General features: G+C 38.1%; 2 protein-coding genes across 2 annotated transcripts in view; both read right to left on the reverse strand.

Moving 5' to 3' along the window:
* The window catches only part of LOC118651610 (cytochrome c oxidase subunit 7B2, mitochondrial), a 99,718-nt gene extending 98,880 nt beyond the window's left edge, over positions 1–838 (reverse strand). The window contains exon 1 of the mRNA XM_036300973.1: positions 762–838. The gene's annotated coding sequence lies outside the window, so the exon portion shown is untranslated. The remainder of the gene's footprint in view (positions 1–761) is intronic.
* An 18,122-nt stretch (positions 839–18,960) lies between these two features.
* GABRA4 (gamma-aminobutyric acid type A receptor subunit alpha4) overlaps positions 18,961–26,317 on the reverse strand; it is a 68,007-nt gene continuing 60,650 nt past the window's right edge. Inside the window, exon 9 of the mRNA XM_036332886.1 lies at positions 18,961–22,020. Within this exon, the coding sequence (XP_036188779.1) occupies positions 21,490–22,020 (531 nt within the window). The 3' untranslated portion in view covers positions 18,961–21,489. The remainder of the gene's footprint in view (positions 22,021–26,317) is intronic.

Raw genomic sequence — 26,317 nt, forward strand, 5'->3', positions numbered from 1 at the left:
GTCCCAGGGCAAGTGGCCAGTGGCCGCAGCCGTTGGGCCCGGAGGAACGATCAGGAACCTCCGCACTCCGTTCAGCCACGGCCTGCAGAGCCCCTCGCCTCGCCTTCGCTCACAGCCCCGCGCACGCGCACTTGCCTTTAGAGCAGTGGTTCTCAACCTGGGCTGCACATTAGAATCACCTGGGAATCTCTTTAAAATCCTGATTTCTGGGCCTCATCCTCCGGAAATTCTGTTCCTTTGTGATGGGGTGGGGGCCACAACTTTAGTAACAAAGAAACAGAATTTCCGGAGGGTGAGGCCCAGAAATCAGGATTTTAAAGAGATTCCCAGGTGATTCTACTGTGCAGCCCAGGTTGAGAACCACTGCTGTAGAGAAATACCTGTGCGATTACATAAAAACAGCCACTCGTGCGTGTGCAAAATCGCCGTAAATGGCCACCACCCTCTACAACCGGAAACGGGCGGTCCGTCTCAGTCCCAAACTCGCCAAGTCTCACACCTCCCTTGAGCCAGGCCAGGAGCTGGCCAGGAGCTTTACCCCGCAAGCCCTCCACGCACGGACTTCCTCTCTGGCTTCGTTTTACTTCAACCCTACTCTTTCCAAGATGCTGGGGAGTGAGGAGGGTCCGTGGGTAACGTCATTCTCTTCTCTAAGGGATTTAACTGAACAGAAGGAAAACAAAAATATTTACAACAGCGAGAAGAGATATTTAAAGCTGTGGCTGACAGATTACAGAACCCCAGAATTAAGAGAGATTTACCAACGACGTAACAGGCAGCCCCCGGGGAAGATGGCGCAGAGGTAAGTTCCCTCAGCCGCGCGGCCTGGAGGGGTGGCGTCACACCGGCACTTCCTCTTGGCAGCTCGTCCCCAGGCAGAAAGGAAGGGGCGGGTCACACACACACACACACACACACACACACGAACTGTCGCTTTCCAAGTTGACCAATCGGATAACTGATCACCAGCTCCACCGGAAGAAGGGAGCTAAGAGCAGCCGTTACGGGTGTTGTTCTCATATATGTCCCTCCACAGTGAGGTAACAGCAGGCAGGAAAGAAGTGTTCCCCCTCCTCGACATATTGCTTGGTCGCCCCTGTAGGGAGCTTTTCCTTCCGGGTCACAGCGGCCTGCTGGCAAGCTCCCTGGAGCTTTCTCTCAGCTGCATCTTCATCCCATGGGGTCACAGGGAACTTTGAGGGGTGCCCTCTCCTAAGCCTCCCGGGTTGTTAATTACTATGGTAACCATATGATATTATATTGTCGAAATTAGGATCCTTGAAAGTGAAAGGGGGCAATAAAATTAACTCAAATTATATTTGCGATGTTATACTGGTGAATTTATTGAAAGTGCATTTCAAAATTCATTTCGTTATTCAATTCTTTCTAAAAATAAGAATAACTATAGTCAAATAGAAACTTTAAAAAATGTCTTTAAAAATAACATAGAATGAAAATTATTGGTGTTTGTTGCTGCATTTCAATTACATTTCCAGTCTTAATTGTCTACTAGAAGCCTGGTGTACAACATTCGTGCACTGGGGCGGGGGTGGGTCCCTCAGCACAGCCTGTGCCCTCGCACAGTCTGGGACCCCTCAGGGGATGTCCGCTGAGGGGTCCTTAGCACTGCCCCAGAGGCGAGAGAGGTTCCTGCCACCGCCAATGCACTTGCCAGCCATGAGCCCGGCTTCTCCGCCTGCATTGAGAGCCTGCCCCCTGGTGGCCAGTGCACAATATAGCAAGCAGTCGTTCAGCTGTTTGGTCAATTTGCATATTAGCCTTTTATTATATAGGACTAGAGGCCTGGTGCACAAAAATTTGTGCACTCGGTGGGGGGATGGGGGTCCCTCAGCCCGGCCCTCTTGCAGTGTGGGACCCCTCAGGGGATGACCACCTGCTGGCTTAGGCCTGCTCCCCAGGGGATTGGGCCTAAACTGGCAATCAGACATCCCTCTGGCAGCCCAGGAACTCTCGGGGGATGTCCACTTGCCAGCGGGGAGCAGACCTAAGCTGTAGTCGGACATACTTAGCCCTGCTGAGGAGGCAGGAGAGGCTCCCACCACTACCACTCTACTGGCAGCCATCAGCCTGGCTTGTGGCTGAGCAGAGCTCCCCCTGTGGGAGCACACTGTCCACCAGGGGGCAGCTCCTGCATTGAGCGTCTTCCCCCTGGTGGTCAGTGTGTGTCATAGTGACCAGTCATTCCCAGTCGTTCTACTGTTAGGGTCAATTTGCATATTACTCTTTTATTATATAGGATATATAGGATACAACCAGATGACGGGCCGGTAGCTCTTATGTGCACTGACCACCAGGGGGCAGATGCTCAACACGGGAGCTGCCCCCTGGTGCTTAGTGCACTCCTACAACCAACCTCCAGTGGCTGGCCACCCTCCCATGGTCCCTCCCTCGGTTAGCCAGCTGGCCCCAATGGGCCCCACTGGGCCTCGATCACCAGCCAGGCCGAGGGACCCCATCCATGCACGAATTCAGTTATAATAGGAGCTACATAAAAAGAGTCTTCGTATGGGTTAATATGTTCAGAGGTACAATTATAAAATTTCAAAATTAACTATTATACATCATTCAAATGCCAGTTGAATTTCATTAGGTTATTTCTTGATTTTGTAGCAGTTAGTTTAAATGTTTTTCTATATTGCAAGCTTTCTTTTTCAATAACAGCAATCTGAAAAAGCTTCAAAATCAGAATTTTATTAGCACAATTTTTGAATTATTGGATTATAAATTTCTAAATGATTGTTCACACAATGCAACAATATTTTATGTTTTATTTATAAAACGTTCAGTACCTTTGTAGACCTTTTTAATTTATTTACAAAATATTTTTAAAGAATCAAATATTTGTAAAGTCCTATTTAGAAGCAACAAAGAAGAAACATGTGCTATTATGTTTAAAGGGTTTTTTGGTTTTTTTGGTACTCAAATCTCTAATTTTATCATAAACAAGTTTTGTAATTTTATTCATCAAATTGTTATATATGCCAATATTTGTGAATTTTGACAATTGTAGCTTATATGTCAATTGCAGTTTGGATGCATTTATAAATTACATTTACACCGTAGCCAATACCATGGATATAACTATTCCAAAGGTTTCTCAATAAGAATTTTTATTTTTTTTACTATGAACCTGTGCTCTGCCCAATATAAATTTACACTGTGCTTGGAGTAATTTTATTTTAAATATTATCCTTTAACACAATATACATTAATATTTAAAATAATAGCACATATTTTACTTTTAAAGATTTGATTTTTAAGTTTTTTATTTGATTTCATAAATTGAAAAGAAAAAAACAGATGGATATAGAAGTAACTCTGAAATATAGTGAAATGGATGGGATATAAAAGGGAATTTTTAGACATGTTCTTTGAGATTATATGTATACACCTTATGGTATTTCAGAAGTTCAAGTAAATAAATGAATTCACTTGATACTTGATTTTTTTTTATTGTTGTGCTATGTTTTTATGACTGTCACTGTTACTCTAATATTTCAATAGGATAAAAATAGTACAACCAATGGAATTTAGAAGAAAATGTTATAAAATATGTCTTGATCAAGAAAATTCTCAAGTCTAAAATAATTAGCTATACTAGCACTTATAAGATATGTTTACTTTATGATACCAAGCTACACAGCTTACAGCCTGACCATACACATGATTTTATGACAGGCTCTACTTCATGACTCCCAGTAAGTTTTTTGGTTTTTTATTAGCTTTTAAGCTGATAGTTTTTAGGTTATTTGACAGAACTGACATCTCCATTTATTTAGATCACTAGAGGCCTAGTGCACGAATTTGTGTACGAGTAAGGTCCCTAGGCATGTCCAGCAATCAGGGCTGATCTGTGGAAGGACTGACGGGATGATTGGGGAGCCCCCACTCACACCTGCCTTGGCCTGGTGCCACCCACTTATCATCCGCTTCCCCACCCCAATGCTGCCAACTGGGGCCTGCAGGCTGGAGGCCGCTCCTGCATTCAGCGTCTGCCCCCTGTTGGTCAGTGAGCATCATAGCAACTGGTCATTCTGCTGGTCGTTCCATCGTTCAGTTGATTTGCATATTAGGGTTTTATATAAATAAATTACTTGTTTCATTCAAATTGCCACTTAATTGGCTCAATTGCCAGCCCACCATTAGGTATGAAGTTAATTAACTAAATAAAGGAACAATTAGGGGATAGAGTAATATCAGCAGAAACATATGATATCCTCACTATCACAATCCCAAAGCTCAGAGTCATTTTACTTAATTGTGCTGCCATTTTTAGCTAAGGTTGAAGAAGTCACTCTCTTCTGGTAATTCTTTGCCCAGGAACCTGAATGACCTTTAACTTTACACTTATGTGACCTGATATTGTCACAGTCTTCTTTCATGTGTTAAAAGTAAAAAGATGTGTATCCTCTATGGATTTTATTGAAGGAAAAATGGTTCTTCCTTGCTCTCCTTTCTTCTTGATTGGTGTCAGAGGTGACAGGAAAATAGCAGCTTGGGTTATTTTTCATGTGTACTGATTAGATAAAGCTAATTATTCAAAGACCATTTTTAAAAATATCTCAGTGTGAAGAGTTTAGGGCCAACATATTTAAATTCACAGAGGTTTTTTAGTGAATGTTAGCATTCACTTAGTAGGCCACTGAATGATGTTAATATATTAAAGATGACTATAATTCATTGACACTTCTAGTTGAGAAGTGAGGATTGTCCACACTTCTTGAACCTGAGAGGACTCTGTAACTACTTTGACCTGTAAATTATGGCACAAGTGCCATATTTGTACCAGTTTGAAGGTGGGTATTAATTGACTTTCTGCTTCCACTTTCTATCTCTCAGAATGCTTGCTCTGGGGAAAGCTAGCTGCCCAGTAGATATGATTCATGAGATTCCCACGCTATGAGAAAGCACAAGGTAGCCACATAAAGAGAGAAAGTCTCAAATAGCCACCATGATGATAGCCCTTATGGTCCAGGTATCAGGCCTGTGAGTGTAAAAACATTGCTGTGACTCCATCCTCACCTGGCATTTACCTGTAAGTGTAAATTGTTGTTTTAAGCCACTAAATTTTGGGAAAGTTTACTAAACAGAAATAGAAAACTGGGATAGCATCCAACATGTATGACACACTTACCTATGTACCAGGTACTTCTCAAAACATGTTCACATGAATCAATTCATTTAAATATCAAAGCCACTCCTGAGATAATTAATTATCCTTATGTGATTGATGAGGAAACTGTGCAGCAGTGAGATGAAATAATATGCTTAAACTCACACACTATGAAGTGACATATGAATCTAGAGTCTCTGAGTCACCACTATGCTAACCTACCTCTAGGTAGTAAGTGAGGCGTTATGCTGTCATTTTACATATCTCAGTTTATAATGCCTCATTTACAATATTGTGCACGATTGCCTGACTAATAATTTTTGCCAACATGTATTAAACCATCAAAACCATTTTCAGCTTCATCACATCAGGTGGCAAGATGTATATACATAAACTATGATGGCAGTATAAAGACAGACAAAATTTGAAAGTAAAATCAATACCATTAATAAAGCCTAAGCAACCGAATGACTGGTCGACTGGTTGCTATGATGCACACTGACCACCAGGGGGCAGATGCTCCCACAGCCAACCTCCCATGGCTGGCCAACCTCCCGCGGTCCCTCCCCCTGGCCGGCTGGCCCCAATCAGCCTCGATTGGGACTGGGCGAGATGGCCCCAATTGGCCCCGATCACTGGCCAGACTGAGGGACCCCACCCATGCACGAATTTGTGCATCGGGCCTCTAGTATAAAAATAAATCTATAGCATGTACATTTATTTAGTTATATAGTACCAGACAATCTTCTTCCTTCAAAAGAACTTCTAACTCTTGAATGAGAGTCACTTGTATATAATCTTCTATCCATACAATATTACTAACATACATCATGTAGTCATAAGAGTAACATTGAAACATTGTAAAAAAAAATAAAATACTAGATCAAATGTAGTGTGTTCTTGAAGTGTTTATAGCCAGGAGTAGTAAGGAATTCTCAAAGAGGAAGGCATGTTAATGCAAGTGATATAACAAATCACTTTTTAAATTAAAAGTGTTATTTTTCCCTTTATACACCTTATATCTTTAGAGTATTTCTGCCCTCCATTTTTATTTTACAGCTTCCTCTCTATCTTTAAATTATTCTTACATTACAATTTAAAGATCAATTTATATCCTAAAGAAGTCATTTCTTGCCAACTAAGTAGGAGAAATGGCTGATTTAGTTAGTTTTGTTTTATAGCCACGAAACCAACACCATTCAATACAAGTAGCTAAATCAGCAACAGTTTGATTGTGTCCACAGCAGAATGATACTAAACAGCTATGTTTCTATGCAAACAAGTCAGAAATAAGAACAACAACAAGCTTAGATATACATCACATTATACTGATTGAAAAAGACTCATTATTTTTCTCTTCATTATCTAAACTTATGTTCTGTAGCCCAAGGTTAACTTTTAATTGTACATGATTTGAAAATTGATCTAGAAATAGTAGAATGGCATCCTTGCTCTTTAAAGTATTTCATTTCATTCTACTCCTGGCCAACTTTAAAAACCATTGTGGAACTTCTCTCAAAGTATTCCTTACCATTGTTGCTAATTTTTCTCACCCTTTTACTTCTTTTTCTTCCTACTCACACTACAGGAAGGAGTTTGGTACATGTTAGCATGCCATAGACAATGTACTAATATACTATTACTAAAATAAGGTTTTCATCGAACAACAATGGGATGGAAATGCTCTACTTTTGAAATCAGTGGAACTAGAACAAATTCTATTCTATAATTACTCATGAGAACATTTATTTCAAAACAATTTATATTGTCTGAATAAGGTACATTTTGTAATTCAAAGCATGATTATTTTCAAAGACACATAAATTTATTTGAATGCTTAAATGACAAAAATTCTCTGGGGATATAAAGAGAAAATGAGTTTTCAACCATGATATGAGTATGAAGCTGATCCTTTTAATTCTCTCTATATATTTTCTCACCAAGTGGCAGGTAAGGAAGAAATAATCAAGAACAGTAAAATTATGTTTATTATTCACCAAAAAATACAATTTTAAAATAACTATGAAATATATACATCTGAATCCCCCTCCAATTGATATCAAATAACTGTCAGAATTATGATTATAGATCCATGGTAATACCTTCATTTGGAAGCATTAAAAATGGTTGTTTTGGTCATAGTACCCAATCTTAAATTTGAATTGTATGAAGTAATTTGTTTTGCCTACTTCTGTTAAATAATGTTATTTTAACAAAATCTTATATAATAATAAAAGCGTAATCTGCTAATTAGACCGACGACCTTCTGGATGAAGCCGGGGCTGCAGGGGCCAAGGCAAGCCACCATGGGTGCGAGGGCCAAGCCCCTTGCATGGATTTCGTGCATCGGGCCTCTAGTATATAAATACTGTGAAGGATGTTGGCATGCTATCCTCTTTGGCAATCAGCTAACTTCAAATCCTATATAATAAAGAGCTAATATGCATATGGTCATCACACCCTCGCACCCCTGCGCCCTCACACCCTCGCACCGGAACTACTCAGACATTCAACACTGGGGAGAGAGGTATGGGGACCAGCCAGGCACAAACAAGCTTGTGAGAGAGGGATAGGGACCAGCCAGGCACAAATGAGCTCGCAAGAGAGGAATGGGGACCAGCCAGGCTGTGACCTGGGAGAGGGACAAGCCGCCCGCCCTGCAGCCCCCGGTGCCAGCGGCTGTGCCTGCACCTGTGGCCCGGGAGAGGGACAAGCCACCAGCCCCATGGTCCTGGGCGCCAGTGCCTGTGCCTACAGCCCGGGAGAGGGACAAGCCGCCCGTCCCGTGGTCCCAGACGCTGGCACCTGTGGCTGCAGCCCAGGCGAAGCCACCCACCCATGGTCCTCTGCTGCTGCAGCGGGCCCGGGTGAAGCCAACCTGGGTCCTGGGTGCCTGCGATCCAACCTGCTGGAGGAGGGAATCCTGGGTCCCAGGTGTGGGGCAAGGCAGAGGCAATTAGTGGTGATCAGGCCAGCAGGAGAGCAGTTAAGGGTAATCAGGCCAGTAGGGGAGCAGTTAGGGGTTATCAGGCAGGCAGGCAGAGGTGGTTAGGGGGTGATCAGGCAGGCAGACAGAGGGGTTAGGGGCCATCAGGCAGGCAGGCAGGCGAGCAGTTAGGAGTCAGCGGTGCCGGATTACAAGAGGCAGTTGGACATCCCCCAAGGGGTCCCAGATTGGAGAGGGTGCAGGCCGGGCTGAGGGCTTCCCTTCGTGCAAGAACTTCATGCACCAGGCCTCTAGTTATCTAATAAACTAAACCTACAGATGGCCAAACACTATGTAAGACTCCTCAGTTTATCATCAGACAATGGGCATATTGATTTTATTTATTTACTAGAGGCCCGGTGCACAAAAATTTGTGCACTCGGGGGGGAGGGGGGTCCCTCAGCCTGGCCTGTGCCCTCTCGCAGTCTGGGACCCCTCGGGAGATAACGACCTGCTGGCTTAGGCCTGCTCCCGGGTGGCAGAGGGAAGGCCCAATCCCTAGGTGCAGCCCCTGGTCGGGCTCAGAGCAGCGCTGCTTGGGGAGTTGGGGCGCCGCCCCCTGTCATGCATAGAGCATGGTGGATCAGGAGGTTGCGATGCCACCCTCAGTCACGCTCAGGGTAGGGCCGATTGGGGGGTTGGGGCACTGCCCCCTGTCACACTCAAGGCAGGGTCAATGGGGAGGTTGCGGCGCCACCCCCTGTCACGCACAGAGCAGGGCCCATCAGGGGGTTGGGGCGCCGCCACTGTCACACTCAGGGCAGGGCCGATGGGGAGGTTATGGCTCTACCTTGTCACACACAGAACAGGGCTGAAAGCAGGTTTCTGGGGTTTTGTTTAGCTTCTATATTTGTAACTATGTTTCAAACTGCAAGCTCAGAGGCCGGCAAGGCAGGCGGGGAATGTTGGAGTCCTCCGTCACTGAAGCAAGCAAGCTTCATGTTAACTTCAAGCTGCCTGGCTGCTGGCAGCTATCTTGGCTGGCAGTTAATTTGCATATCGCCCTGATTAGCCAATGGGAAGGGTAGCAGACATATGGCTAATTACCATGTTTCTCTTTTATTAGATAGGATTTTTATCTTTTTTTAATATAATTTATTGATTTTTTACAGAGAGGAAGGGAGAGGGATAGAGAGTTAGAAACATTGATGGGAGAGAAACGTCGATCAGCTGCCCCCTGGGTACATGCCCTCGACCGGAATCAAACCTGGGACCCTTCAGTCCATAGGCCGATGCTGTATCCACTAGCCAAACTGGTCAGGGTGATTTGATTTATTTTTTTAAATTTATCATTATTGTTGGAAGTATTTTAGATGTCCCCTTCCGCCCCCCCCCCCCCCCCCATTGACCCTCTCCACCCAACTCCCCAGGCCTTCACTGGACTATTGTCTGTGTCCATGCAGTATGCATATATGCATAAAGTTCTTTGGTTAATCTCTCCCCTCCTCCCCCACCCCCTCTGAGATTCCTCAGTTTGTTGCATGCGTCCATGTCTCTGGATCTGTTTCGTTCATCAGTTTATTTTGTTCATTAGATTCCACATATAAGTGAGACATATTGATTTTAGTCTTGTTAAACTTACAAGATAAAACTGAACTTGTGATCAGAGAGCATAGTTTATTCATCCTTTATCCAAACAAAATAATTTTACAAATAAAAACAGATATGTTACCAAATGATCATAATATATATGACAGACACTACAAAAGAGATGTTGAAACCATGAGAAAATGCCATGAACTAATTCAATGAAAGAGAATCATATATGGCATCAGTGAATGGGGACATTGGTGCTGTAATTTACAGGAGGTCATCAACAAGACCAGAGCAGGAGAAAGGAAATTGAGGCAAAGGATTAGCTTGAAAAGTCTTCTAAGGTATGGTCATGCAGATTATCTTTTAGAGAATTTCATCTTGTCCTGGGTGAATAGATCATAGAATAGGTGGAAGGAGGGAATGAAGGTGATATGAGAGTTGGGTTGTGTTGGACCATGAATGTCAGAGGAAGGAATTCACATTTTATCCCAAAGGTGATAGAGATTCAGTAGAGACTCTAAGGCAAGTGTGAAATGGACAGAAATAGTCTGACATCAGCATGTAAAATGGGCAAGGCAGGAGAGATGAGACCAAGGAGCCAGAAATTAGACCACCACTTGAGCAGAAATGCAAGGAGTAATTATGTAATGGACAATGATTACATTTCACTCAAAGTATACAATGAATGCCAGCCTTTTAGATCTGCTCTTTAAGGAGTGTATTTGAATAGTTCACTTGGCACAATCTCTACAGGGCATTTTCATTTCTATCTATAGTTTATTCTTAGAGTAGCCAGAAGGTTTTAGTTTATTCACAATGCAATCTTTTCTAAAATAAAGAGCAATAGCTTTCCCCCTCACATTTGCTTTTCTGCTAAAAGAAGCAATTAACCTAGTTTTGCTTATGAGTGAAGAATATATTGTTCTCATTTATCAGGGACTATTATCAGTATATAATGTATCAGAAAATTATGCACTTGAATATACACAAAAATAGAACAATGTCTTTAACCCTTTCATTTTGCATGTAGAAGAGAAAGGAATTTTTGTTCTCTTCTCTCCGTGGCAGGAATACCACAAACACTGGAGGAAAGTAGTTTTGCCATAATACTACATTTTTTTACTCTAAGGAGAGAGTAGGCTAAATGCAGTAAAGAAGAAATGAAAATGTTATCAGAATGTTAGAATAAGCATGCCAACTAAGATATCACCCTCTGTTAAGAGTACCCATGTATCCATCTGTTTACTTTTCAATTGATGAAAGAACATGGGGCATTGTGACAATATTATTCTACAAGTAGACATATGGGCCTTACTTAATAAATTATTTTAGCCATTAGCATTTATCTTAATGCTAATGATACAGATTCATGAATCTGTTTGCCTGGAATACCAAGTTGATGAATATTACCCTGAAGAGCTTTCAAATGAGAACATAATCCAAATCCAAAGCAATGTTATTATTTTACATTCTCCAGAATAAAAGGAGAGGGATAGCATTGAAGAACTCAGATTATGAGTGCATATTTGACATCAAGTAAACATACTAGAATATAACAACAAGACTTCCATGTAATTTCTTATGAGAGAAATTAATTCTCAGGATGCAGAGGATGACAATACAGATTAGGTACCATTGTAAACAAGTTCACAATTTTGAACTGCACCAGGGTGTATTTTCATAACCAAGCAGCCAGCATTGAGCTTCTGCTTCCAATTAGTCAGAAAAAAAATTAACCTTTAATTATTATATTCCAAGAATGAGCTTTGTAGAAATTATTAATAGATTAAAACAACTGAATGTAGCATAATCAGTTGATGTAATCCAGTTAGAAAAGTCATAATACCCCGACTAGTACATGTTCCATTACTTTATTTTTCCTACCTCTCTATTTAAGCTTATATTTGAGAATAGTTTTGGTTTTTATTTCCTCCCCTTTTTTACATTAGCCGTGGTTTTCTATTATCACTATTGAAAATAAAAGGCAGGCACTTTGGAACTAGTATTCAGTTTAGTTGGGACCAGGTTCTGGTGATCAGTGAGACCTTCAGAATTCCTTAAAGGCATAACACCATTAGTGTTCAAAGTGCTTCATTTCTCAAAATAATTATAGCTAATATTCTGAGCTAGATATTAAAAGGCATAAGCTCACATATTTTTATAAGTTAGCCTCATTCAGTTTCTCAGAAATTTATTTTGATCTCACAGGTTGGAATTAAGTTACAGATTGCTATTCTGTATTACTTTTGACTGATCAGAAATACACACACACACACACACACACACACACACACACACACATACACACATATATGATTCCCCTGCAGTTAATCAAAACCATATAGTTAAAGGTTTTCATTGTGCCAAATCATATTTCATGGGTCCTATAACTTTTCTTTATCCATTTCACCCACAAAGATTTTTTTCCAGCCATAAAAAGCTGGCAAAACTATACTCTAGTGATATTGGTTATTCAGGAAATTAGAGATGAGTGAAAACTAGGGGTATTCATGATAGGAGCTGGGCTTCTAGTTGAAATATCATGTCTCAAATGATACTATGACCAATTTAAAGGAAGGATACTTATTAAAAAATTCATAAACATAAAATATTCCAAATAAGTTTGTTTATTGTTTTAAATTTAAATAGAAAAAAAATATTAGCTATGTTTAATTTTAATGATTCCAGAGTTTAGCTCCAACACATCTTAAAATATAAGTATCTATGAGCAAATTTTATGTCAATTTAAATCATTATTTTAAATACTCATTCTCCAGTGAGAAATTGAACACTGAATTATTCCACAGTGCTATGCTCAGGTATGCATTTTATTTTAAGAAGCAAAGACAGTTTATTACTATGAGTAATAAGCTAGCTTATTACTTATAGTAAGCTTGTCTTGAGAACCAAGCTTCTCTTGAGAACCAAGAAAAGCTTGCTTAAAGAGACATTAAAAAATGATTTACTGAAGAATTATTTTAAAATATTAAAATGACATTTGATAATATTCCTCTTTTGAAAACAAATTTGCAAAAGCAAAATTATAAGGACTATGTTGTCTTCACTATAATGTAGCAAGGTAATACTCTTACACAGAATAAAATCATAAATTTCAGAGGCTTAAATGTGATTGCTATAAAATCAAGGAATGTGTATTTTATAAAAAGAAACAACACAAAACGGTATTTCTATAAAATAAAAATATCTTGATTACCAACATTTTTACTGTTTTAAATTCCACACTTTATTATTTGCTATTCTGATTGAGCAAGAATAATACAGCTCAAAATATAACAAGCTTAGCTTTCATGATATGACAAAATAAGCATTGTTATGTTTCTCTACTTTTGTAATAAAGAACATTTTCAATTAAACAATTTAAAATTATTCAGAGGGTAGGCATATATCCTTTTATTTCTCAGTGTGTGCAACACTCCAAATGAAAAACCAAACAGAATGCTTTCTTTTTATTCCTTCTTCAGTTCTCAATATTATTAGTGTAAATTCTTCAGAAAATTTTATTGTTGAGGATAAACCAGTTGAAAGTTTAACCTCTTGTTTACTATGGCCATTCATTGTCTTATAGCATACAGCATATGACTTTTCATGAAAATTGGATTTTGATTTATTTTCCAGTGAAACTCCCTTAAAATAATAAAAACTAACCTCAAGAATAATTTGTACGTATCTTAAAGATTGAAGCTCTGATTTATTGTATATTTGAATAGGAAACAGTATATATAATCAATAAAATGACAACAAACATGCTCCACTATATTAGCAAACATCTGCAAAGATGAAATGCAGACTATTATTCACAAATACAAAAGACTGAAAAGAATATGTCAGTGAAAGGTTAACTAAAATAATACATACTTTCTATAATTATTATTTATTTTCTTTCCCCCAAAGGGAAGTGTTTCTTATTGACTGTGTTTTCACTTATTTAATCCCGCTTTAATACTGGATTCCAATGATACCTGATATACAGAAGGGAAACTCATGTAGCTCTGGTTGTCAATAAAGGATACCAGGAAAAGATACTGTAGTCAACCCCTGATCCAAATGAAATACAAATGAAAGATGGTGATTTAGTTTAAAATGGTGAAATAAATGCATTTATAATTCTCTCATCTCCTACGAAATCCCTCCAACAATATAATGAAAACTTGGGGAAAACAAAATGAAAACCATGCCTGAAATTATAAGTAACTGACAACAAACTATGATAAATAGCTTTCAAATAGGGAGCCATTTGCACCAATAGGAAAAAGGAACTTGGCTGGCACATAACTTGGTAAGATACAGATTTCAATAAGTGTCACTGTCTTCGACATCCTCCAAAGACTGTTTGAAGTCATGAGATGAAGCATGAACAGTCAGGAGAAGAACAGAATCTCTCTTCATAGAATTGCAGTTATCTATTCCCACTGGTAGAATATGGGGTAGAGAAAAAAATTGCTAATAGACTATTTTTGGTAGTTGTGAAGCAGCCTGCTTGCATTACAGTGAGAAAATGGAAGAAAAGACAATAACCACTAGACCACTAACAACACTGAGAAAGTAAAACTGAGAGAGTGTTACCCTGTGAGCAACATATACCACCTGAATGTCAAAAATAGATAAAACAGATCTGAGGAGATGGGCTTAAATCCTGAAATTTAAGTTGCTGTTGTGGGCTGATCTAATTCATTTCCACACCATAGTTCATTCAGTAAATAGCTGGCTTCATTCAGTGATTAATAGAAAGAAACCAGACCAGAATATAGGCAAAGGAGACAAAAACACAATGGGAAAAAAAAAAAAAGATAAAGTTCATATCAAAGAAAATTTTTCATCAGAGGAATATGTATATAAATAGTTCACTATAGTCTCAAATAAATTATAGACATATCTCATTAATGGTGAGAAACAAAAATATATAATTTCAATAAAGAGGTTATAAAAACAGCAGAAATAAATGGAAAAAATGAAATAGCACAGACCAAGAAAGCAATGGGGAAAAAAATGAAACCAAAATGAAGTTGAAAATTACGTTAGAGGTTGCAACAGAGCATAAACACAACTGAAAACTCACTTGGGTTATGGTTGACACAAGTGAACTACAAATTTAAAAATACAAATATGGCTATTATAAATAGCTATAGAAACAAAGGGGATTTAAAATAATTAGCATTCTGAAAGAAAAAAATTATTTAGACACATAATAGAATAAAACTTGCTTGAAATAAAGATTGAAATCTGGGATAAAAAGAGTCCCCAAAATGACTTGCTTTGATTAAATACTAAATTTCAACAATCTCTTCAGTTTACTCCAGTATTTTTTAAAATATATTTTTATTGATTTCAGAGAAGAAGGGAGAGGAAGAGAGATAGAAACATCAATGATGAGAGAGAATCATTGATTGGCTGCCTCCTGCACATCCCCTACTGGGGACTGAGCTCGAAACCCTGGCATGTACCCTTGACCAGAATCGAACCCTGGACCCTTCAGTCCGCAGGCCGACGCTCTATACACTAAGCCAGTGGTTCTCAACCTTGGCTGCACATTAGAATCACCTGGGAATCTTTTTAAAATCCTGATTTCTGGGCCTCATCCTCCAGAAATTCTGTTTCTTTGTTACTAATGTTGTGGCCCCACCCCATAACAAAGAAACAGAATTTCTGGAGGATGAGGCCCAGAAATCAGGATTTTAAAGAGATTCCCAGGTAATTCCAATGTGCAGCCAAGGTTGAGAACCACTGCACTAAGCCAAACCGGCTAGGGCTACTCCAGTATTTTATCTTAAATTGAGGTAAAGGTAAATTTAAGTTTTTAATTATTTAGCAACAACTTTCATATATGGGATATTGGGCTCCTAAATTATAAAATTCTGCCTTTTATTCAATGTACCATTCTAATATTCTATACAAACACATCTATACAAAAAATATCTGGAGAGATATTCGTTAAATAGTAAATTTTTGGTGGTGAGATTTGAGATTGTTTTTTAATTTCTGCAATACATATATTATTTTTAACAATCATGTATCATTTTTACAAATAACAATGAAGTCATTGATATTTTAAATAAAACAAATGGAAGGCCAATAATAATTGAGAGAGAAAAGAAAAATGAGACATCTCAACTCTTGCAATACCTCTAGAGACTCATGGCCCATCATTCCATAGTTCATACAGCAACCAGGTGATTTATCTAAAACTGAAGCATAGTGTGTTCATTGTCATCTTATTATCCAGCAAGAATTTCAATAGATTGCCGTTAAACTGAAATCAAATCCAAACGTTTTAGTAATTTACACAAAACTATCTCTAATCCGGCCCTACAGGTACTTCCAACATCAACAGCTACCACTTCCCTGCATTCACTTCCCTACCCCCACCCCCCCATTACCCTGAACTATTTATAGTTGGAGTTCCCCTCTAAGTTCCAAATCTATACATCTCTTTTCATGCTTCAGGTGGTGCTAAAATGGTGCATTTGTTGTTTGTCTATTTGTAGGAGTACACAGAGGGGCTAGGATCCCAAATTATTCTATAAATATCAGTAATATCTCTGTGAAGGCTTCCCTGCCATCCCCATCAATTAAGTTATAAAATTGCATGTATCTTTTTTCTACCCTGTATATCAGTGCCATGCCAAGTAATATTAGAGTCCGTTGCAAAAGAAAATATCATTAATACTGATCTCATTTCTATATAAAATTTAGGTATTTGATTCACCCATGAATTTTGATTTTTTTAAATATTATTTTTTAAAATATGTTTTTATTGATTTTTTTAGAGAGAGAGGAAAGGAAAGGGAGAAAGAGAGAAACATCGATAGGTTGTCTCCTGCACGGCCCCTGCTGGGAATCGAGCCCACAACCAGGGCCTGTGCCCTGACCAGGAATGAGCTGGTGACATTTTGGCGCATGGGACAATGCTCAACCAACTGAGCCACATCGGCCAGGGCTAAATATTCTTTCAAAATATTGTTTATCTGCTTATTGTGGTTTTTGGCACCCTCATATTGCTAGGAGAGGGGCACGTAATAGAAATAGAATCACAGTTGTTTAATAGCTACTCAGTAGGAAGAGATTTTCTTACAGACCCTTGGGAAACTGGAGGGTGTATTGCAAGCAGAACAGGCCCTGGAGATAAGGCAGCCACGGAGCCCAGATGAGCCTGTCACTCAAAAGAAAATCCCGATCAAGGACAGGACCTATCTGAAGGGAGACAGTGTTCCGGGCTAATCTTTTCCAGGGCGAGTCTTTGCAAGGAAAATGAAAGAGGGCAGACCCTGGGAACTAACTTTAGAAATTTTCCCTCCAACTACCCATATATAAGGGCTGATTTGAGATGAAATGTCAGAGTGGTCTTTTCAGGCTGTACACCTGCCACTCTCTCAGATAAATGCGCCGCAAGAATTCAACCTTGTCTCTACTTATTTGATGGGCAACAGGAACCTTTGGTCTGGTTTCAAATTTATTTTTGTGCCCAAGGTGAGTGCTCACTCATATTACCCGAGTCTCAGCTCTATTCTATACTACTGTAGCACTTATGGTTCTTTGTCTTCACATATGTCATTGCTACCAGACTGGGACCCCCTGTAAGGAAAGGAACCAGTTTTGTTTATCCATGTACATCTAAAAATCAGCACAGTATCCAACATTACATACAGTTGGAAATCATTTAATTCAGATGAATAAAAACCCAGACAAGAGAAATAACCAAAATTCTTCAGTCTTTATAGAATATAATCTTCCACAGGGAAGAAAATAAATAATCTAAATGGGGAGATTTATTTCTTTTAAGATAAGGAAATGATGCCCTGACCGGTTTGGCTCAGTGGATAGAGCATCGGCCTGCGGACTGAGGGGTCCCGGGTTCAATTCCGGTCAAGGGCATGTACCTTGGTTGCGGGCACATCCCCAGTGGGAGGTGTGCAGGAGGCAGCTGATCGATGTTTCTCTCTCATCGATATTTCAAACTCCCTATCTTCTCCCTTCCTCTTTGTAAAAAATCAATAAAATATATTTTAAAAAAGATAAAGAAATGTTAATATTAAGATAAGGCCCAAGTCATGAGCTAAAAGTAATTAAGCAACGAACTAAAATCAATTCCTTCTCCCCCATAAATATATATTTATGGCACAAAGTATTGAGTGTATCTATTCCAAAAATATAGTCTATCTGAGAACCAGAGAATATTAAAATGGAAAGAAATCTTAGCTATTTTTTAATTTCACCTTCTTTTTGTAAATAGAAAATGAACTTAGAGAGTTTAAATGACATATCTAAAAGCACAATAGAGTAGGCAGAGCCAGAACTTGGAGTCAAGTCGTCCATTTCTCTGCTTGGTACTTTTCCACTAGAGGTTATTCACAAATCTAGAAGAGGGGACACTGGGAAACAGGGGAGTGGAGGGTAGGAACTTTTTCCTAGGTCAGACAGAATCACCAATTCACTGATAAAATAAACCACAAGTTTTATGTATTGCTTGAAACACAGTCACTGCTAAGGAGAGGTGATTGAAAAATGACCTTTTAAAGTTCATTCCAGCCTTATGCTTTTTATCTTTGTCACTAAATTCTCTATGATTCATTTCCTTCTATAAAAGAAGGCGCTTCTACTCTCTGCCTACTCTAATTTAAGATTGGTGAGGTCCAATTTTAAATACACATTATTCATATATTCTGTATTTGAACAAATGCAAGTCATTTTTAACTGTGGATTGACCATGTAAATCAATACTTGATCATGCTTGGAGGAAATTGGAAGTAATTATGTAGCATTTATTGTCCAATTTGGTGTTGAAAGCTAGGATATAGGTATTGGTACTGAATAAAACAATTCTGAATTTTATATAAAAAATAGAGACATACAAGGGCACTATTCTCAGCCAGAATTATTATTCTTCACAAATTGCCAGGACGTTGGGGTCTCATATGACTAATGAGATTTTCTAATGGTGAAAAGTGACTGGTTCTTCACAAGTGTTACATTTAATGTAGCTCTGAGTTATTAGAAAGATAGAAATGATGACCCCCTAGCCCCCCCCCCCAAAAAAAAAATTAGCCTTGCCCTAGCCAGTGTGTCAGTGGTTAGAGTGTCGGCCTGCACAATGAAGTGTCTCCTATTCAATTCCTGGTCAAGGGCACTTACCTTGGTTTCCAGTTCACTCCCCACCCTCCACAACCCCCAACCTCCCCAGCCCCCATCCGGGCACTTTCAGAGGCAACCAGTCCATGTGTCTCTCTCATGTCAAAATTTCTCTTTCTCTCTCTCCCTCTTCCTTTATCCCTTCCATTCTCTCTCAAAAAGGAATGGAAAAAATATCCTCAGGTGGGGATTAACAACAACAACAAATTAGCCTTGAATTAATTTGATGGAATTCAGTTAGGGAAAAGCAAATTATGCATTATTATTATTAACATTGTTTGCATATGAAATAATTCCTTTTTGTACTAATAATTAGACTTTCTGATCGATATATTATTCAAATTAACAATTAAGAATTCTTGGTTAATTTTGCCCTTTCTCTTTATATGGCCACTTTATTTAAAATGTTCTTCATGTGCAAAAGTAAGAAAAATACTATGAGTTCACTTGGATCTCTGCTCTATAAATCTAAAATCATTTATTTTTATCCATTGACCATCTATAAAATTTATAGGAGAAGAATTTATTCTTTAAAAGGGAGGCCAATTAAATACTTCTTAAGAATAAACTAAAAGATAAGCAAGGAGTAAGTTTCTCAGCAAAGAAATAAGGTCATTTCATTAGAAAAACGAACAATCATAGCTTCCTATATTTCAAGCATTGTCCTCAAGGCTAAAAATCTATTTACATTCATGAAATAATGCTTGATAAGTTTTGTGTACAAGAACTCTTTATTAAGTATATACATTTATACAAATTTTACTGGGCCTCATATTACTGGCCTCAATTTGTAAATAAGGGGTTGAGATTGGGTGATTTCTAAAGCATATTTCAGCCTTCAAACTGTTGATTATTTTAAATATCTAAAGAGATAACCAGTAAGGAATTCTCCAACATGACTCACAATTAATATTTGGCATTTGCACATGTTACAGGTCTCATACAAAGTTACTCGAAGGCAATGCAATAACTGAAAAACTAATACAAATTAATATCATTTCTTTTATAAAAAAAAAAATAAGAGATCCTGTTTTCAAAGTGGCCATTTCTTTTCAAATGTTCCCTCAAACATGCAGAACACATTCATTCACAAAAACTAGGTTAGGGAGACAGAGTAGTATAAAATAAAAATTTGGAAGCAATACAACACAAAAAATTGGACCTAGATTTAGCAGCATAAGACAGCTGCCAGAAATTCAATTAACTTGTTAAGCCTACCTAATGAAAAAGAAAAGTCAGTACATGAACATCCTGATAAATTGCATAACAGAGTCAGTGGCATCCTACCCTTGGGCTAGGGTTTTTTCTGTACCCCATTCCTGTGCTATTGCTCTTTTAATTCCAAACATCTCACCTTAGTTATGAAACTATACAGAGCTTCCCCTCCAAATGAACATGAAATTGTCCTGAAATACAGAACTACGGACACAGAAACCTCCCAGAAGTTTAGCATTTCACCAGCTAATACATTTCACCAAATCTATGTTGGGAAAAACATCTAAAAAGCCCTTGTGTTGAGTTCCTAATTCTGATGATTCTGTGATTCTGATCAAATTCTATTATGTGATACTGATCAAATTTCAGACAGGTAATCCATAAGGTCTTACAGTGCCCAGATTGCTACTTTCAGGCGCACAGTGATTTTCAGGTACAGAAAAATCTGTACCACATTTTCATGATATTTTGATGTCAATTGCTGAAGTACTCATGTGTACTTATCTCCAAAGTGGCTATGTGAACAATATACCTGTTTTCTCTATCAATGTGGGAGACAAATATTTTGAATATGTTTTCAGATTCTAGATCATGTATCTTCATTAAAGAATGCACTGGTTTCTGCTAGTTTATGGTTCATTCGCATGCGTTGACTATTCTATTTAAGTAATATTGTAGGCAAAGGTGAAGGAGCTTTCTAGAGAGACAATGTCTAGCATAGTGCCTGGGACACAGTAGGCTCTGAATAAACACACATTGAAGGAGTACAGAACTGAATGAACTACTATCAAAAGAATTAATACAATGAGTTAAACTTTGGCTCAAAGCACAAATTTCCAAGTCAACTGTTAAGTCCTGTTTGGTCAACATATGACAGGGCATGTATTTTCCCTGGTCTCTGTATTTCTTTTTGATGCAGCAGAGGTTTCACTCCATTGGTCAGTATTTGTTTAGTTCCATTTTCCTTTTAAAAATGTTTAATTTAACAGGAAAAGTCCTTTTCTGCAGAAACTAGGTAAGAGGATCTCCAAAGGTCACGGCATATAATATCTGATAAACAATTCTGATTAAGGGCAGTGCCACTGGGAAATTTAGGGTGGTTGGTTGATATTCATAGTGTATATTAAAAAATGCCATAGTCCGTTTTCAAATTTCAATGCATAAATATGCACCACATATTTCTAAGAGCCCTATTTCTCTCGTCCCAACTTTCCAAGATGGTCTGTATTCTGTCTAATTTGAATGCTGAATTGATTCTATTTAAATCATTTTTCTGAAATGAAAATTGGCTCACTTTCTTTTCACTGAGGAATTAATTAACTCTCCCAATAACTGGCTTGAATTTTTTCAAATGGGAAAATTACATAGGATTTTTATTTTAGTAAAGAACAATTGTTTATCTTTAAAAACATTTAAAAAGACATTCTGCATTCAAGTTCATCATATTTTAGGAAACTTCTATAGCAAAAAAAAATTACAGTAGACTTTCTGATTTCTCCATAGTGTCCTTGGATAAATAAACAACCCAATAGACCATGTTAAATGCCCCAAATGTTACTGGAAAGAGAATGCGGGCATACTTGTCTATTTTACTTGTGCCAGATCCAGGAGGTGGTGGGGCAGAAGGAGGAGGAGTGGCTGACAACTTCCCAGAAGCCCCTACGGTATTAACTGTTGTCTTAATTCGCCCCAGTCTTGATCCAAACACATGGTGGGTAAAAGCAGGTCCTGCTGAAGCTTGCGGGGACACATACCCAGTTCTGCTAGGAGTAGAAGAAGCAGATGGTAGTGCTCTTGCAGCAGATATAGTTTCAGCGGCATTTGCATGGCTGAATGGGTTTGGACTGGAAGCTAAGTAAGTCTGTGATGTGGCCTCAGAAGCTGCTTGAACAGTCATGGAAGATCTGCTCGAATGGTTTCCTACCTCGGTTCTGATGCCAACGTCAGATTCAGACTGAACCAAAACATTTGTTCTTTTCCTCATGTTCAGATTGGCATTTGTGTTCTGAAAAGATATAATCAAAATTACATTGGTATGTCATTTTATATAGATTTATGCAAAATTTAAATGGATCAAATCATTAGAACTAGTTGTTTCCATAAAATAGACCTTTATTAATATGCTATAATCAGCTTGATATAAAGGCTTACCAAAAAGAATGTGTACATATCTGAAACTGAATCAAAAATTTTCTTTTTTGAAATTGTTATCCATTCCTATAAATAATTAGGATTTAAATCTATAAAAAGAAGATTAGGCTTTTATGAGCATAAACTAGAGTTATACTTGACTTTAAGGATTCAGGATGATGGCAGTACAACTTATTTGTTCAGTTTTATTGTAAATAATATTCTGTGATATGTTGTGTACATTTCAGTGATTTTTATATAGTTTGCTTTATAAACAAGAAAAACTTTACTTATTCTTGTGCATAGAATAACAATAATAATAACCATCCACATGTGCATGCCATTCTTTAAAAAAAATCCAAAAGCTTTCATTTCTAAGTCCCTGGAATTTATTTTCATACTAGTAGTCTTCTATAAGCAATCATACACAACATTATAAATCCAGAAATCCTAATGCATTTTAGATTTTTACCATAATCAATAATACAAAAACAAAAAAAACAGATTTTAAATAAAATGTTGTATTAGACATATAAACAGGATCACCATTGCATAAATATCTAAGTTCAAATTATTTATGTATAAAAATGTTTCAATAAACATGAAATTCAGTATTTTCCATCAAATTATATTCTGTGTAAAACAAAACTACACTTGAATGAAGATGCATGAAAAGTATTAAAAGTAATGCTCCTTGTATTTTGACAGACATGATAAATAACTGTATAGCCAACTATAGATTGTCCACACTAGTGAAGGAAAGTAATTGCTCAAATTATTCAAATGTCTGTCCTTAGCTATAGTTTGATTGTTTTGCAAAGATGTTTGTTTCTTAATTACATTTATTCTAAGTTATATTAAGGGTAAATAGTAATTGCTTTCTATATACTCTTCCCCTACCATTTCATGAAATAAATGATGGGTGAGAAGATGGAGAAGTAGAAGAGAGACAGAGGAAGAACAGCTCACAAGTGTATGATTCAGAAGCCAGCCTACAAGAAATTTCACAGATATTACATACAATTAATTAATAATCCACTTTACAGAAAAATGGTTGGTCTACAAATATAATCTTTTTTCAATACCACACTCATCAAGCAGGTTAAATGTGTTCAACCCATATTTCATATATTTGTGAATTATGACTTCAAGTTTTCTGAGAAAGAAAATAAGCCTCACAAGGTGAGAGCCATAACAGGATCTGAGAGTCTTCGAGAGCGTTCTTCCTGTCAGCCTGGAGGATTCTTCTAAGTAGATTGCAGTTGAACTCTTGAGAACTTGTCTAACATATGGCATCTAATTTCAGTGGAGACAATTTAAACCAAAATTGACATCAACCTAAAAAGTGAATTATCATAATTTACCCAGAACATTTACTCTACAAAGCACACTGTACACATCACTTAATTAACCCTCAGATTTTGAGTCCCTTTTTTTTTTACACAAAAGGATAACCATTCATTGATTACCTTTAATTCTAAAATGTAATACACATGGTGAAGAATATAAAGAAGTGTAAGGTATATCCACAACATTTAAAAAGCTTACACTATTATTGGTAAGGTAAAATGAATACCCATGCACATGATACAATAAAATATGTAACAAATATACTAAGAAGAGAAGGAAGAGAGTAATAAAAGGACCAATTGGACGAGCAAGAGAGAAATACGTAGTTTCAAATACCGTATAATCTGATATTTTCTTATTGCCTTTTCCACCAAAAGTTAGGTCATATATAATCTTTAGAAACCCATCTTCTTCATAAACATAAACTCTAAGAATTGGATACAGTGGGGCCTTGACTTAAGAGTTTAATTCGTTCTGAGACCGAGCTTGTTAAGGAGCGCGTTAACTCAAATTACTCTATCAACTCAATGCAAAAAATTGGCCGAGAGACAGCAGATATCTCAAAAAACGCGTTAGTCGGGACACTCGTAAGTCAAGTATACTTCCATTTCTGGCCAAAATGGAGCCACAGAGACAGAATTTACTCTCCTGCATGAAGTGACTGGACAAAGCCCCACCCAGGTTGCTCAGTTGGTTGGAGAGTCACTCCCTACCCAAAAAGGTTGTGATTGGATTCCAGGCCAGGCACATACCTAGGAGGCAGGTTTGATCTCCAGATGGGGCAAGTATAGGAGACAACTGGTCAATGTTTATCTCTCCCATCAATGTATTTCTCTCTCTCCACCCCCTCCCCCTTCCCCTCTCTCTCAAATCAATGAACATATCCTTGGGTAAGGATTTAAAAAAGAAAAAAAGGATTTAAACTTAAAATAAAGGAAATATGTGAAATAAAAATTGTTTTTTGAAGAGGCTGGGCACTAGACAACATAGAACCATAATCACTGGGGGGAAAAAAAGGAAAGAAACAACCTTGAGAGAGTCCTATGCTTTGGTGCAGAAAGGGAGAATCTGGGCAAAAGCTGGCAGACTCCCTGAACTGAGGAGATGGAGCTGAGAATCTAGGGAAATCAAGGTGGTTAGCGTTCACAGGAAAAAGTAACAGAGAAGTGTATGCTGAAAAAAGGAGAGAACTCCAAATGTCTGAAGAGTCCCATTGAGTATTTTGCTAAGCACAGATCAGATTAAGGGGGTGGGGAGAATTAACTACCAAAGGCTGCAAGAAGAACCACCTGAAAGGATTAGAAGCAGTACCTGGCATATACTAAACCAGTGGATATGCCTGTTCCCACCAGCCAGACTGGAATATCTCAACATTCAAATAAAATTTGGCAGAGTACTCAGAAGGCATTTGCCTCAGTAATATGAATGACCAACTCCATACACTGATCTAGTCTTGCATAATGAATCTTAAAAGTAAGACCTAAAAAGATGAAACTAATTCTAAGTAACCTAAGTGCACCCCACAAGAAATCACAAGCACATTTATCAGATCTTATCTTCTTTTCCTCTAGATCAATATCCTTCTGGAACTTCCTGAAATCCCAACTGTGAATTATGTTCTAATGGTTGCTTGAATAATTCATCCTCCCTCTTCATATCCACGCCTCACCTTCAGGATCTGGAGCCTATTTTCCTACAGGCTTCCTTATGACTTTCTCTGGCCAACAGTGTGGTGGAAGTGATAGTGTGCACTTCCAGGTCTTCGCCTTAAGAGCCCTGGCTTGCCTCTACTCTCAGAACATTGCCACCATCATAAGAACAGAGGTGGGCTAGCCTGATGGAGAAATCTTTCAGAGCAGAATCAGTCATCCTAGGGAGGTTTATCCTAGAAGCCAATAGCTAACTGATCACTAGACATGTGAGTTTGCTCCAGCTAAGAGACAATGGACTGCCCAGCCAATCCTAATCCAGATCAACAGAACTTTCTAATTCACTCACAGTATTAAAAGCAAAAATAAATTGTTGTATGCTAATTAAGTTTTGTAGTTGTTTGTTATGCAGCATGGTTGTGGCACTAGATAACATATGTAGACCAACTAAACCAAGGGCCCTAAAGGAGGTATTCCCAAAACTCTGGAGAGGAGAAGTTCCCCAGACATTCTGGGATAATTAGAAGGTGGTCCTGCCCAGAATGCATCAAAGACCATTTGTAGACCCAATTGCCCAACTCCACACACTAGTTAAAGGACCAAGATATTTTGCCCTCTATAACCCCATTCTTAAAGAATCACAACATTTTAAAACTGCAAGAGTTTTTTAGTGATCAACTTATTCCAGTTCCTCATTTACAGTAGGGAAAAATCCAAGCAGAAAGGTCATGACTGAATGGAAGGCATACACTGAGTTACTTAACTAAGTGTTCTGCCATATTGTACAGCCTCTTCGTGCACAGATGTGGAGGAGGCATTAAAATACTTAATAAACTACTCCTTTTGAGTCATTCGAGTCAGTCAAGTATATGTAAGTCAATTATATTGTTAAAAATTATTTGAGACTTGGAAGTCAGAAATGAGTACAGCTTGTTCTTTCCATGTCATAATGGAGCATTAATTAACAATTCCATGGAAGGATTATTAAGTTTCTAGGAGAATTTACTTGAGTTTGATTTTGCTATTTAATATTGGATTTGAGCCAAATACTATGAAGTTATATATTAACTTGAAGGCTCTTGTCCAGTAAAAAGACCACCAAAGTTATGATTTTGTTGCCCTGTAGGATGTTAACCACTTCTGTATCTGACATAGCAACCTCATCCTAACATT

This window comes from Myotis myotis, unplaced genomic scaffold, assembly GCF_014108235.1.
Source record: "Myotis myotis isolate mMyoMyo1 unplaced genomic scaffold, mMyoMyo1.p scaffold_m19_p_1, whole genome shotgun sequence".
Lineage (NCBI taxonomy): Eukaryota > Metazoa > Chordata > Mammalia > Chiroptera > Vespertilionidae > Myotis > Myotis myotis.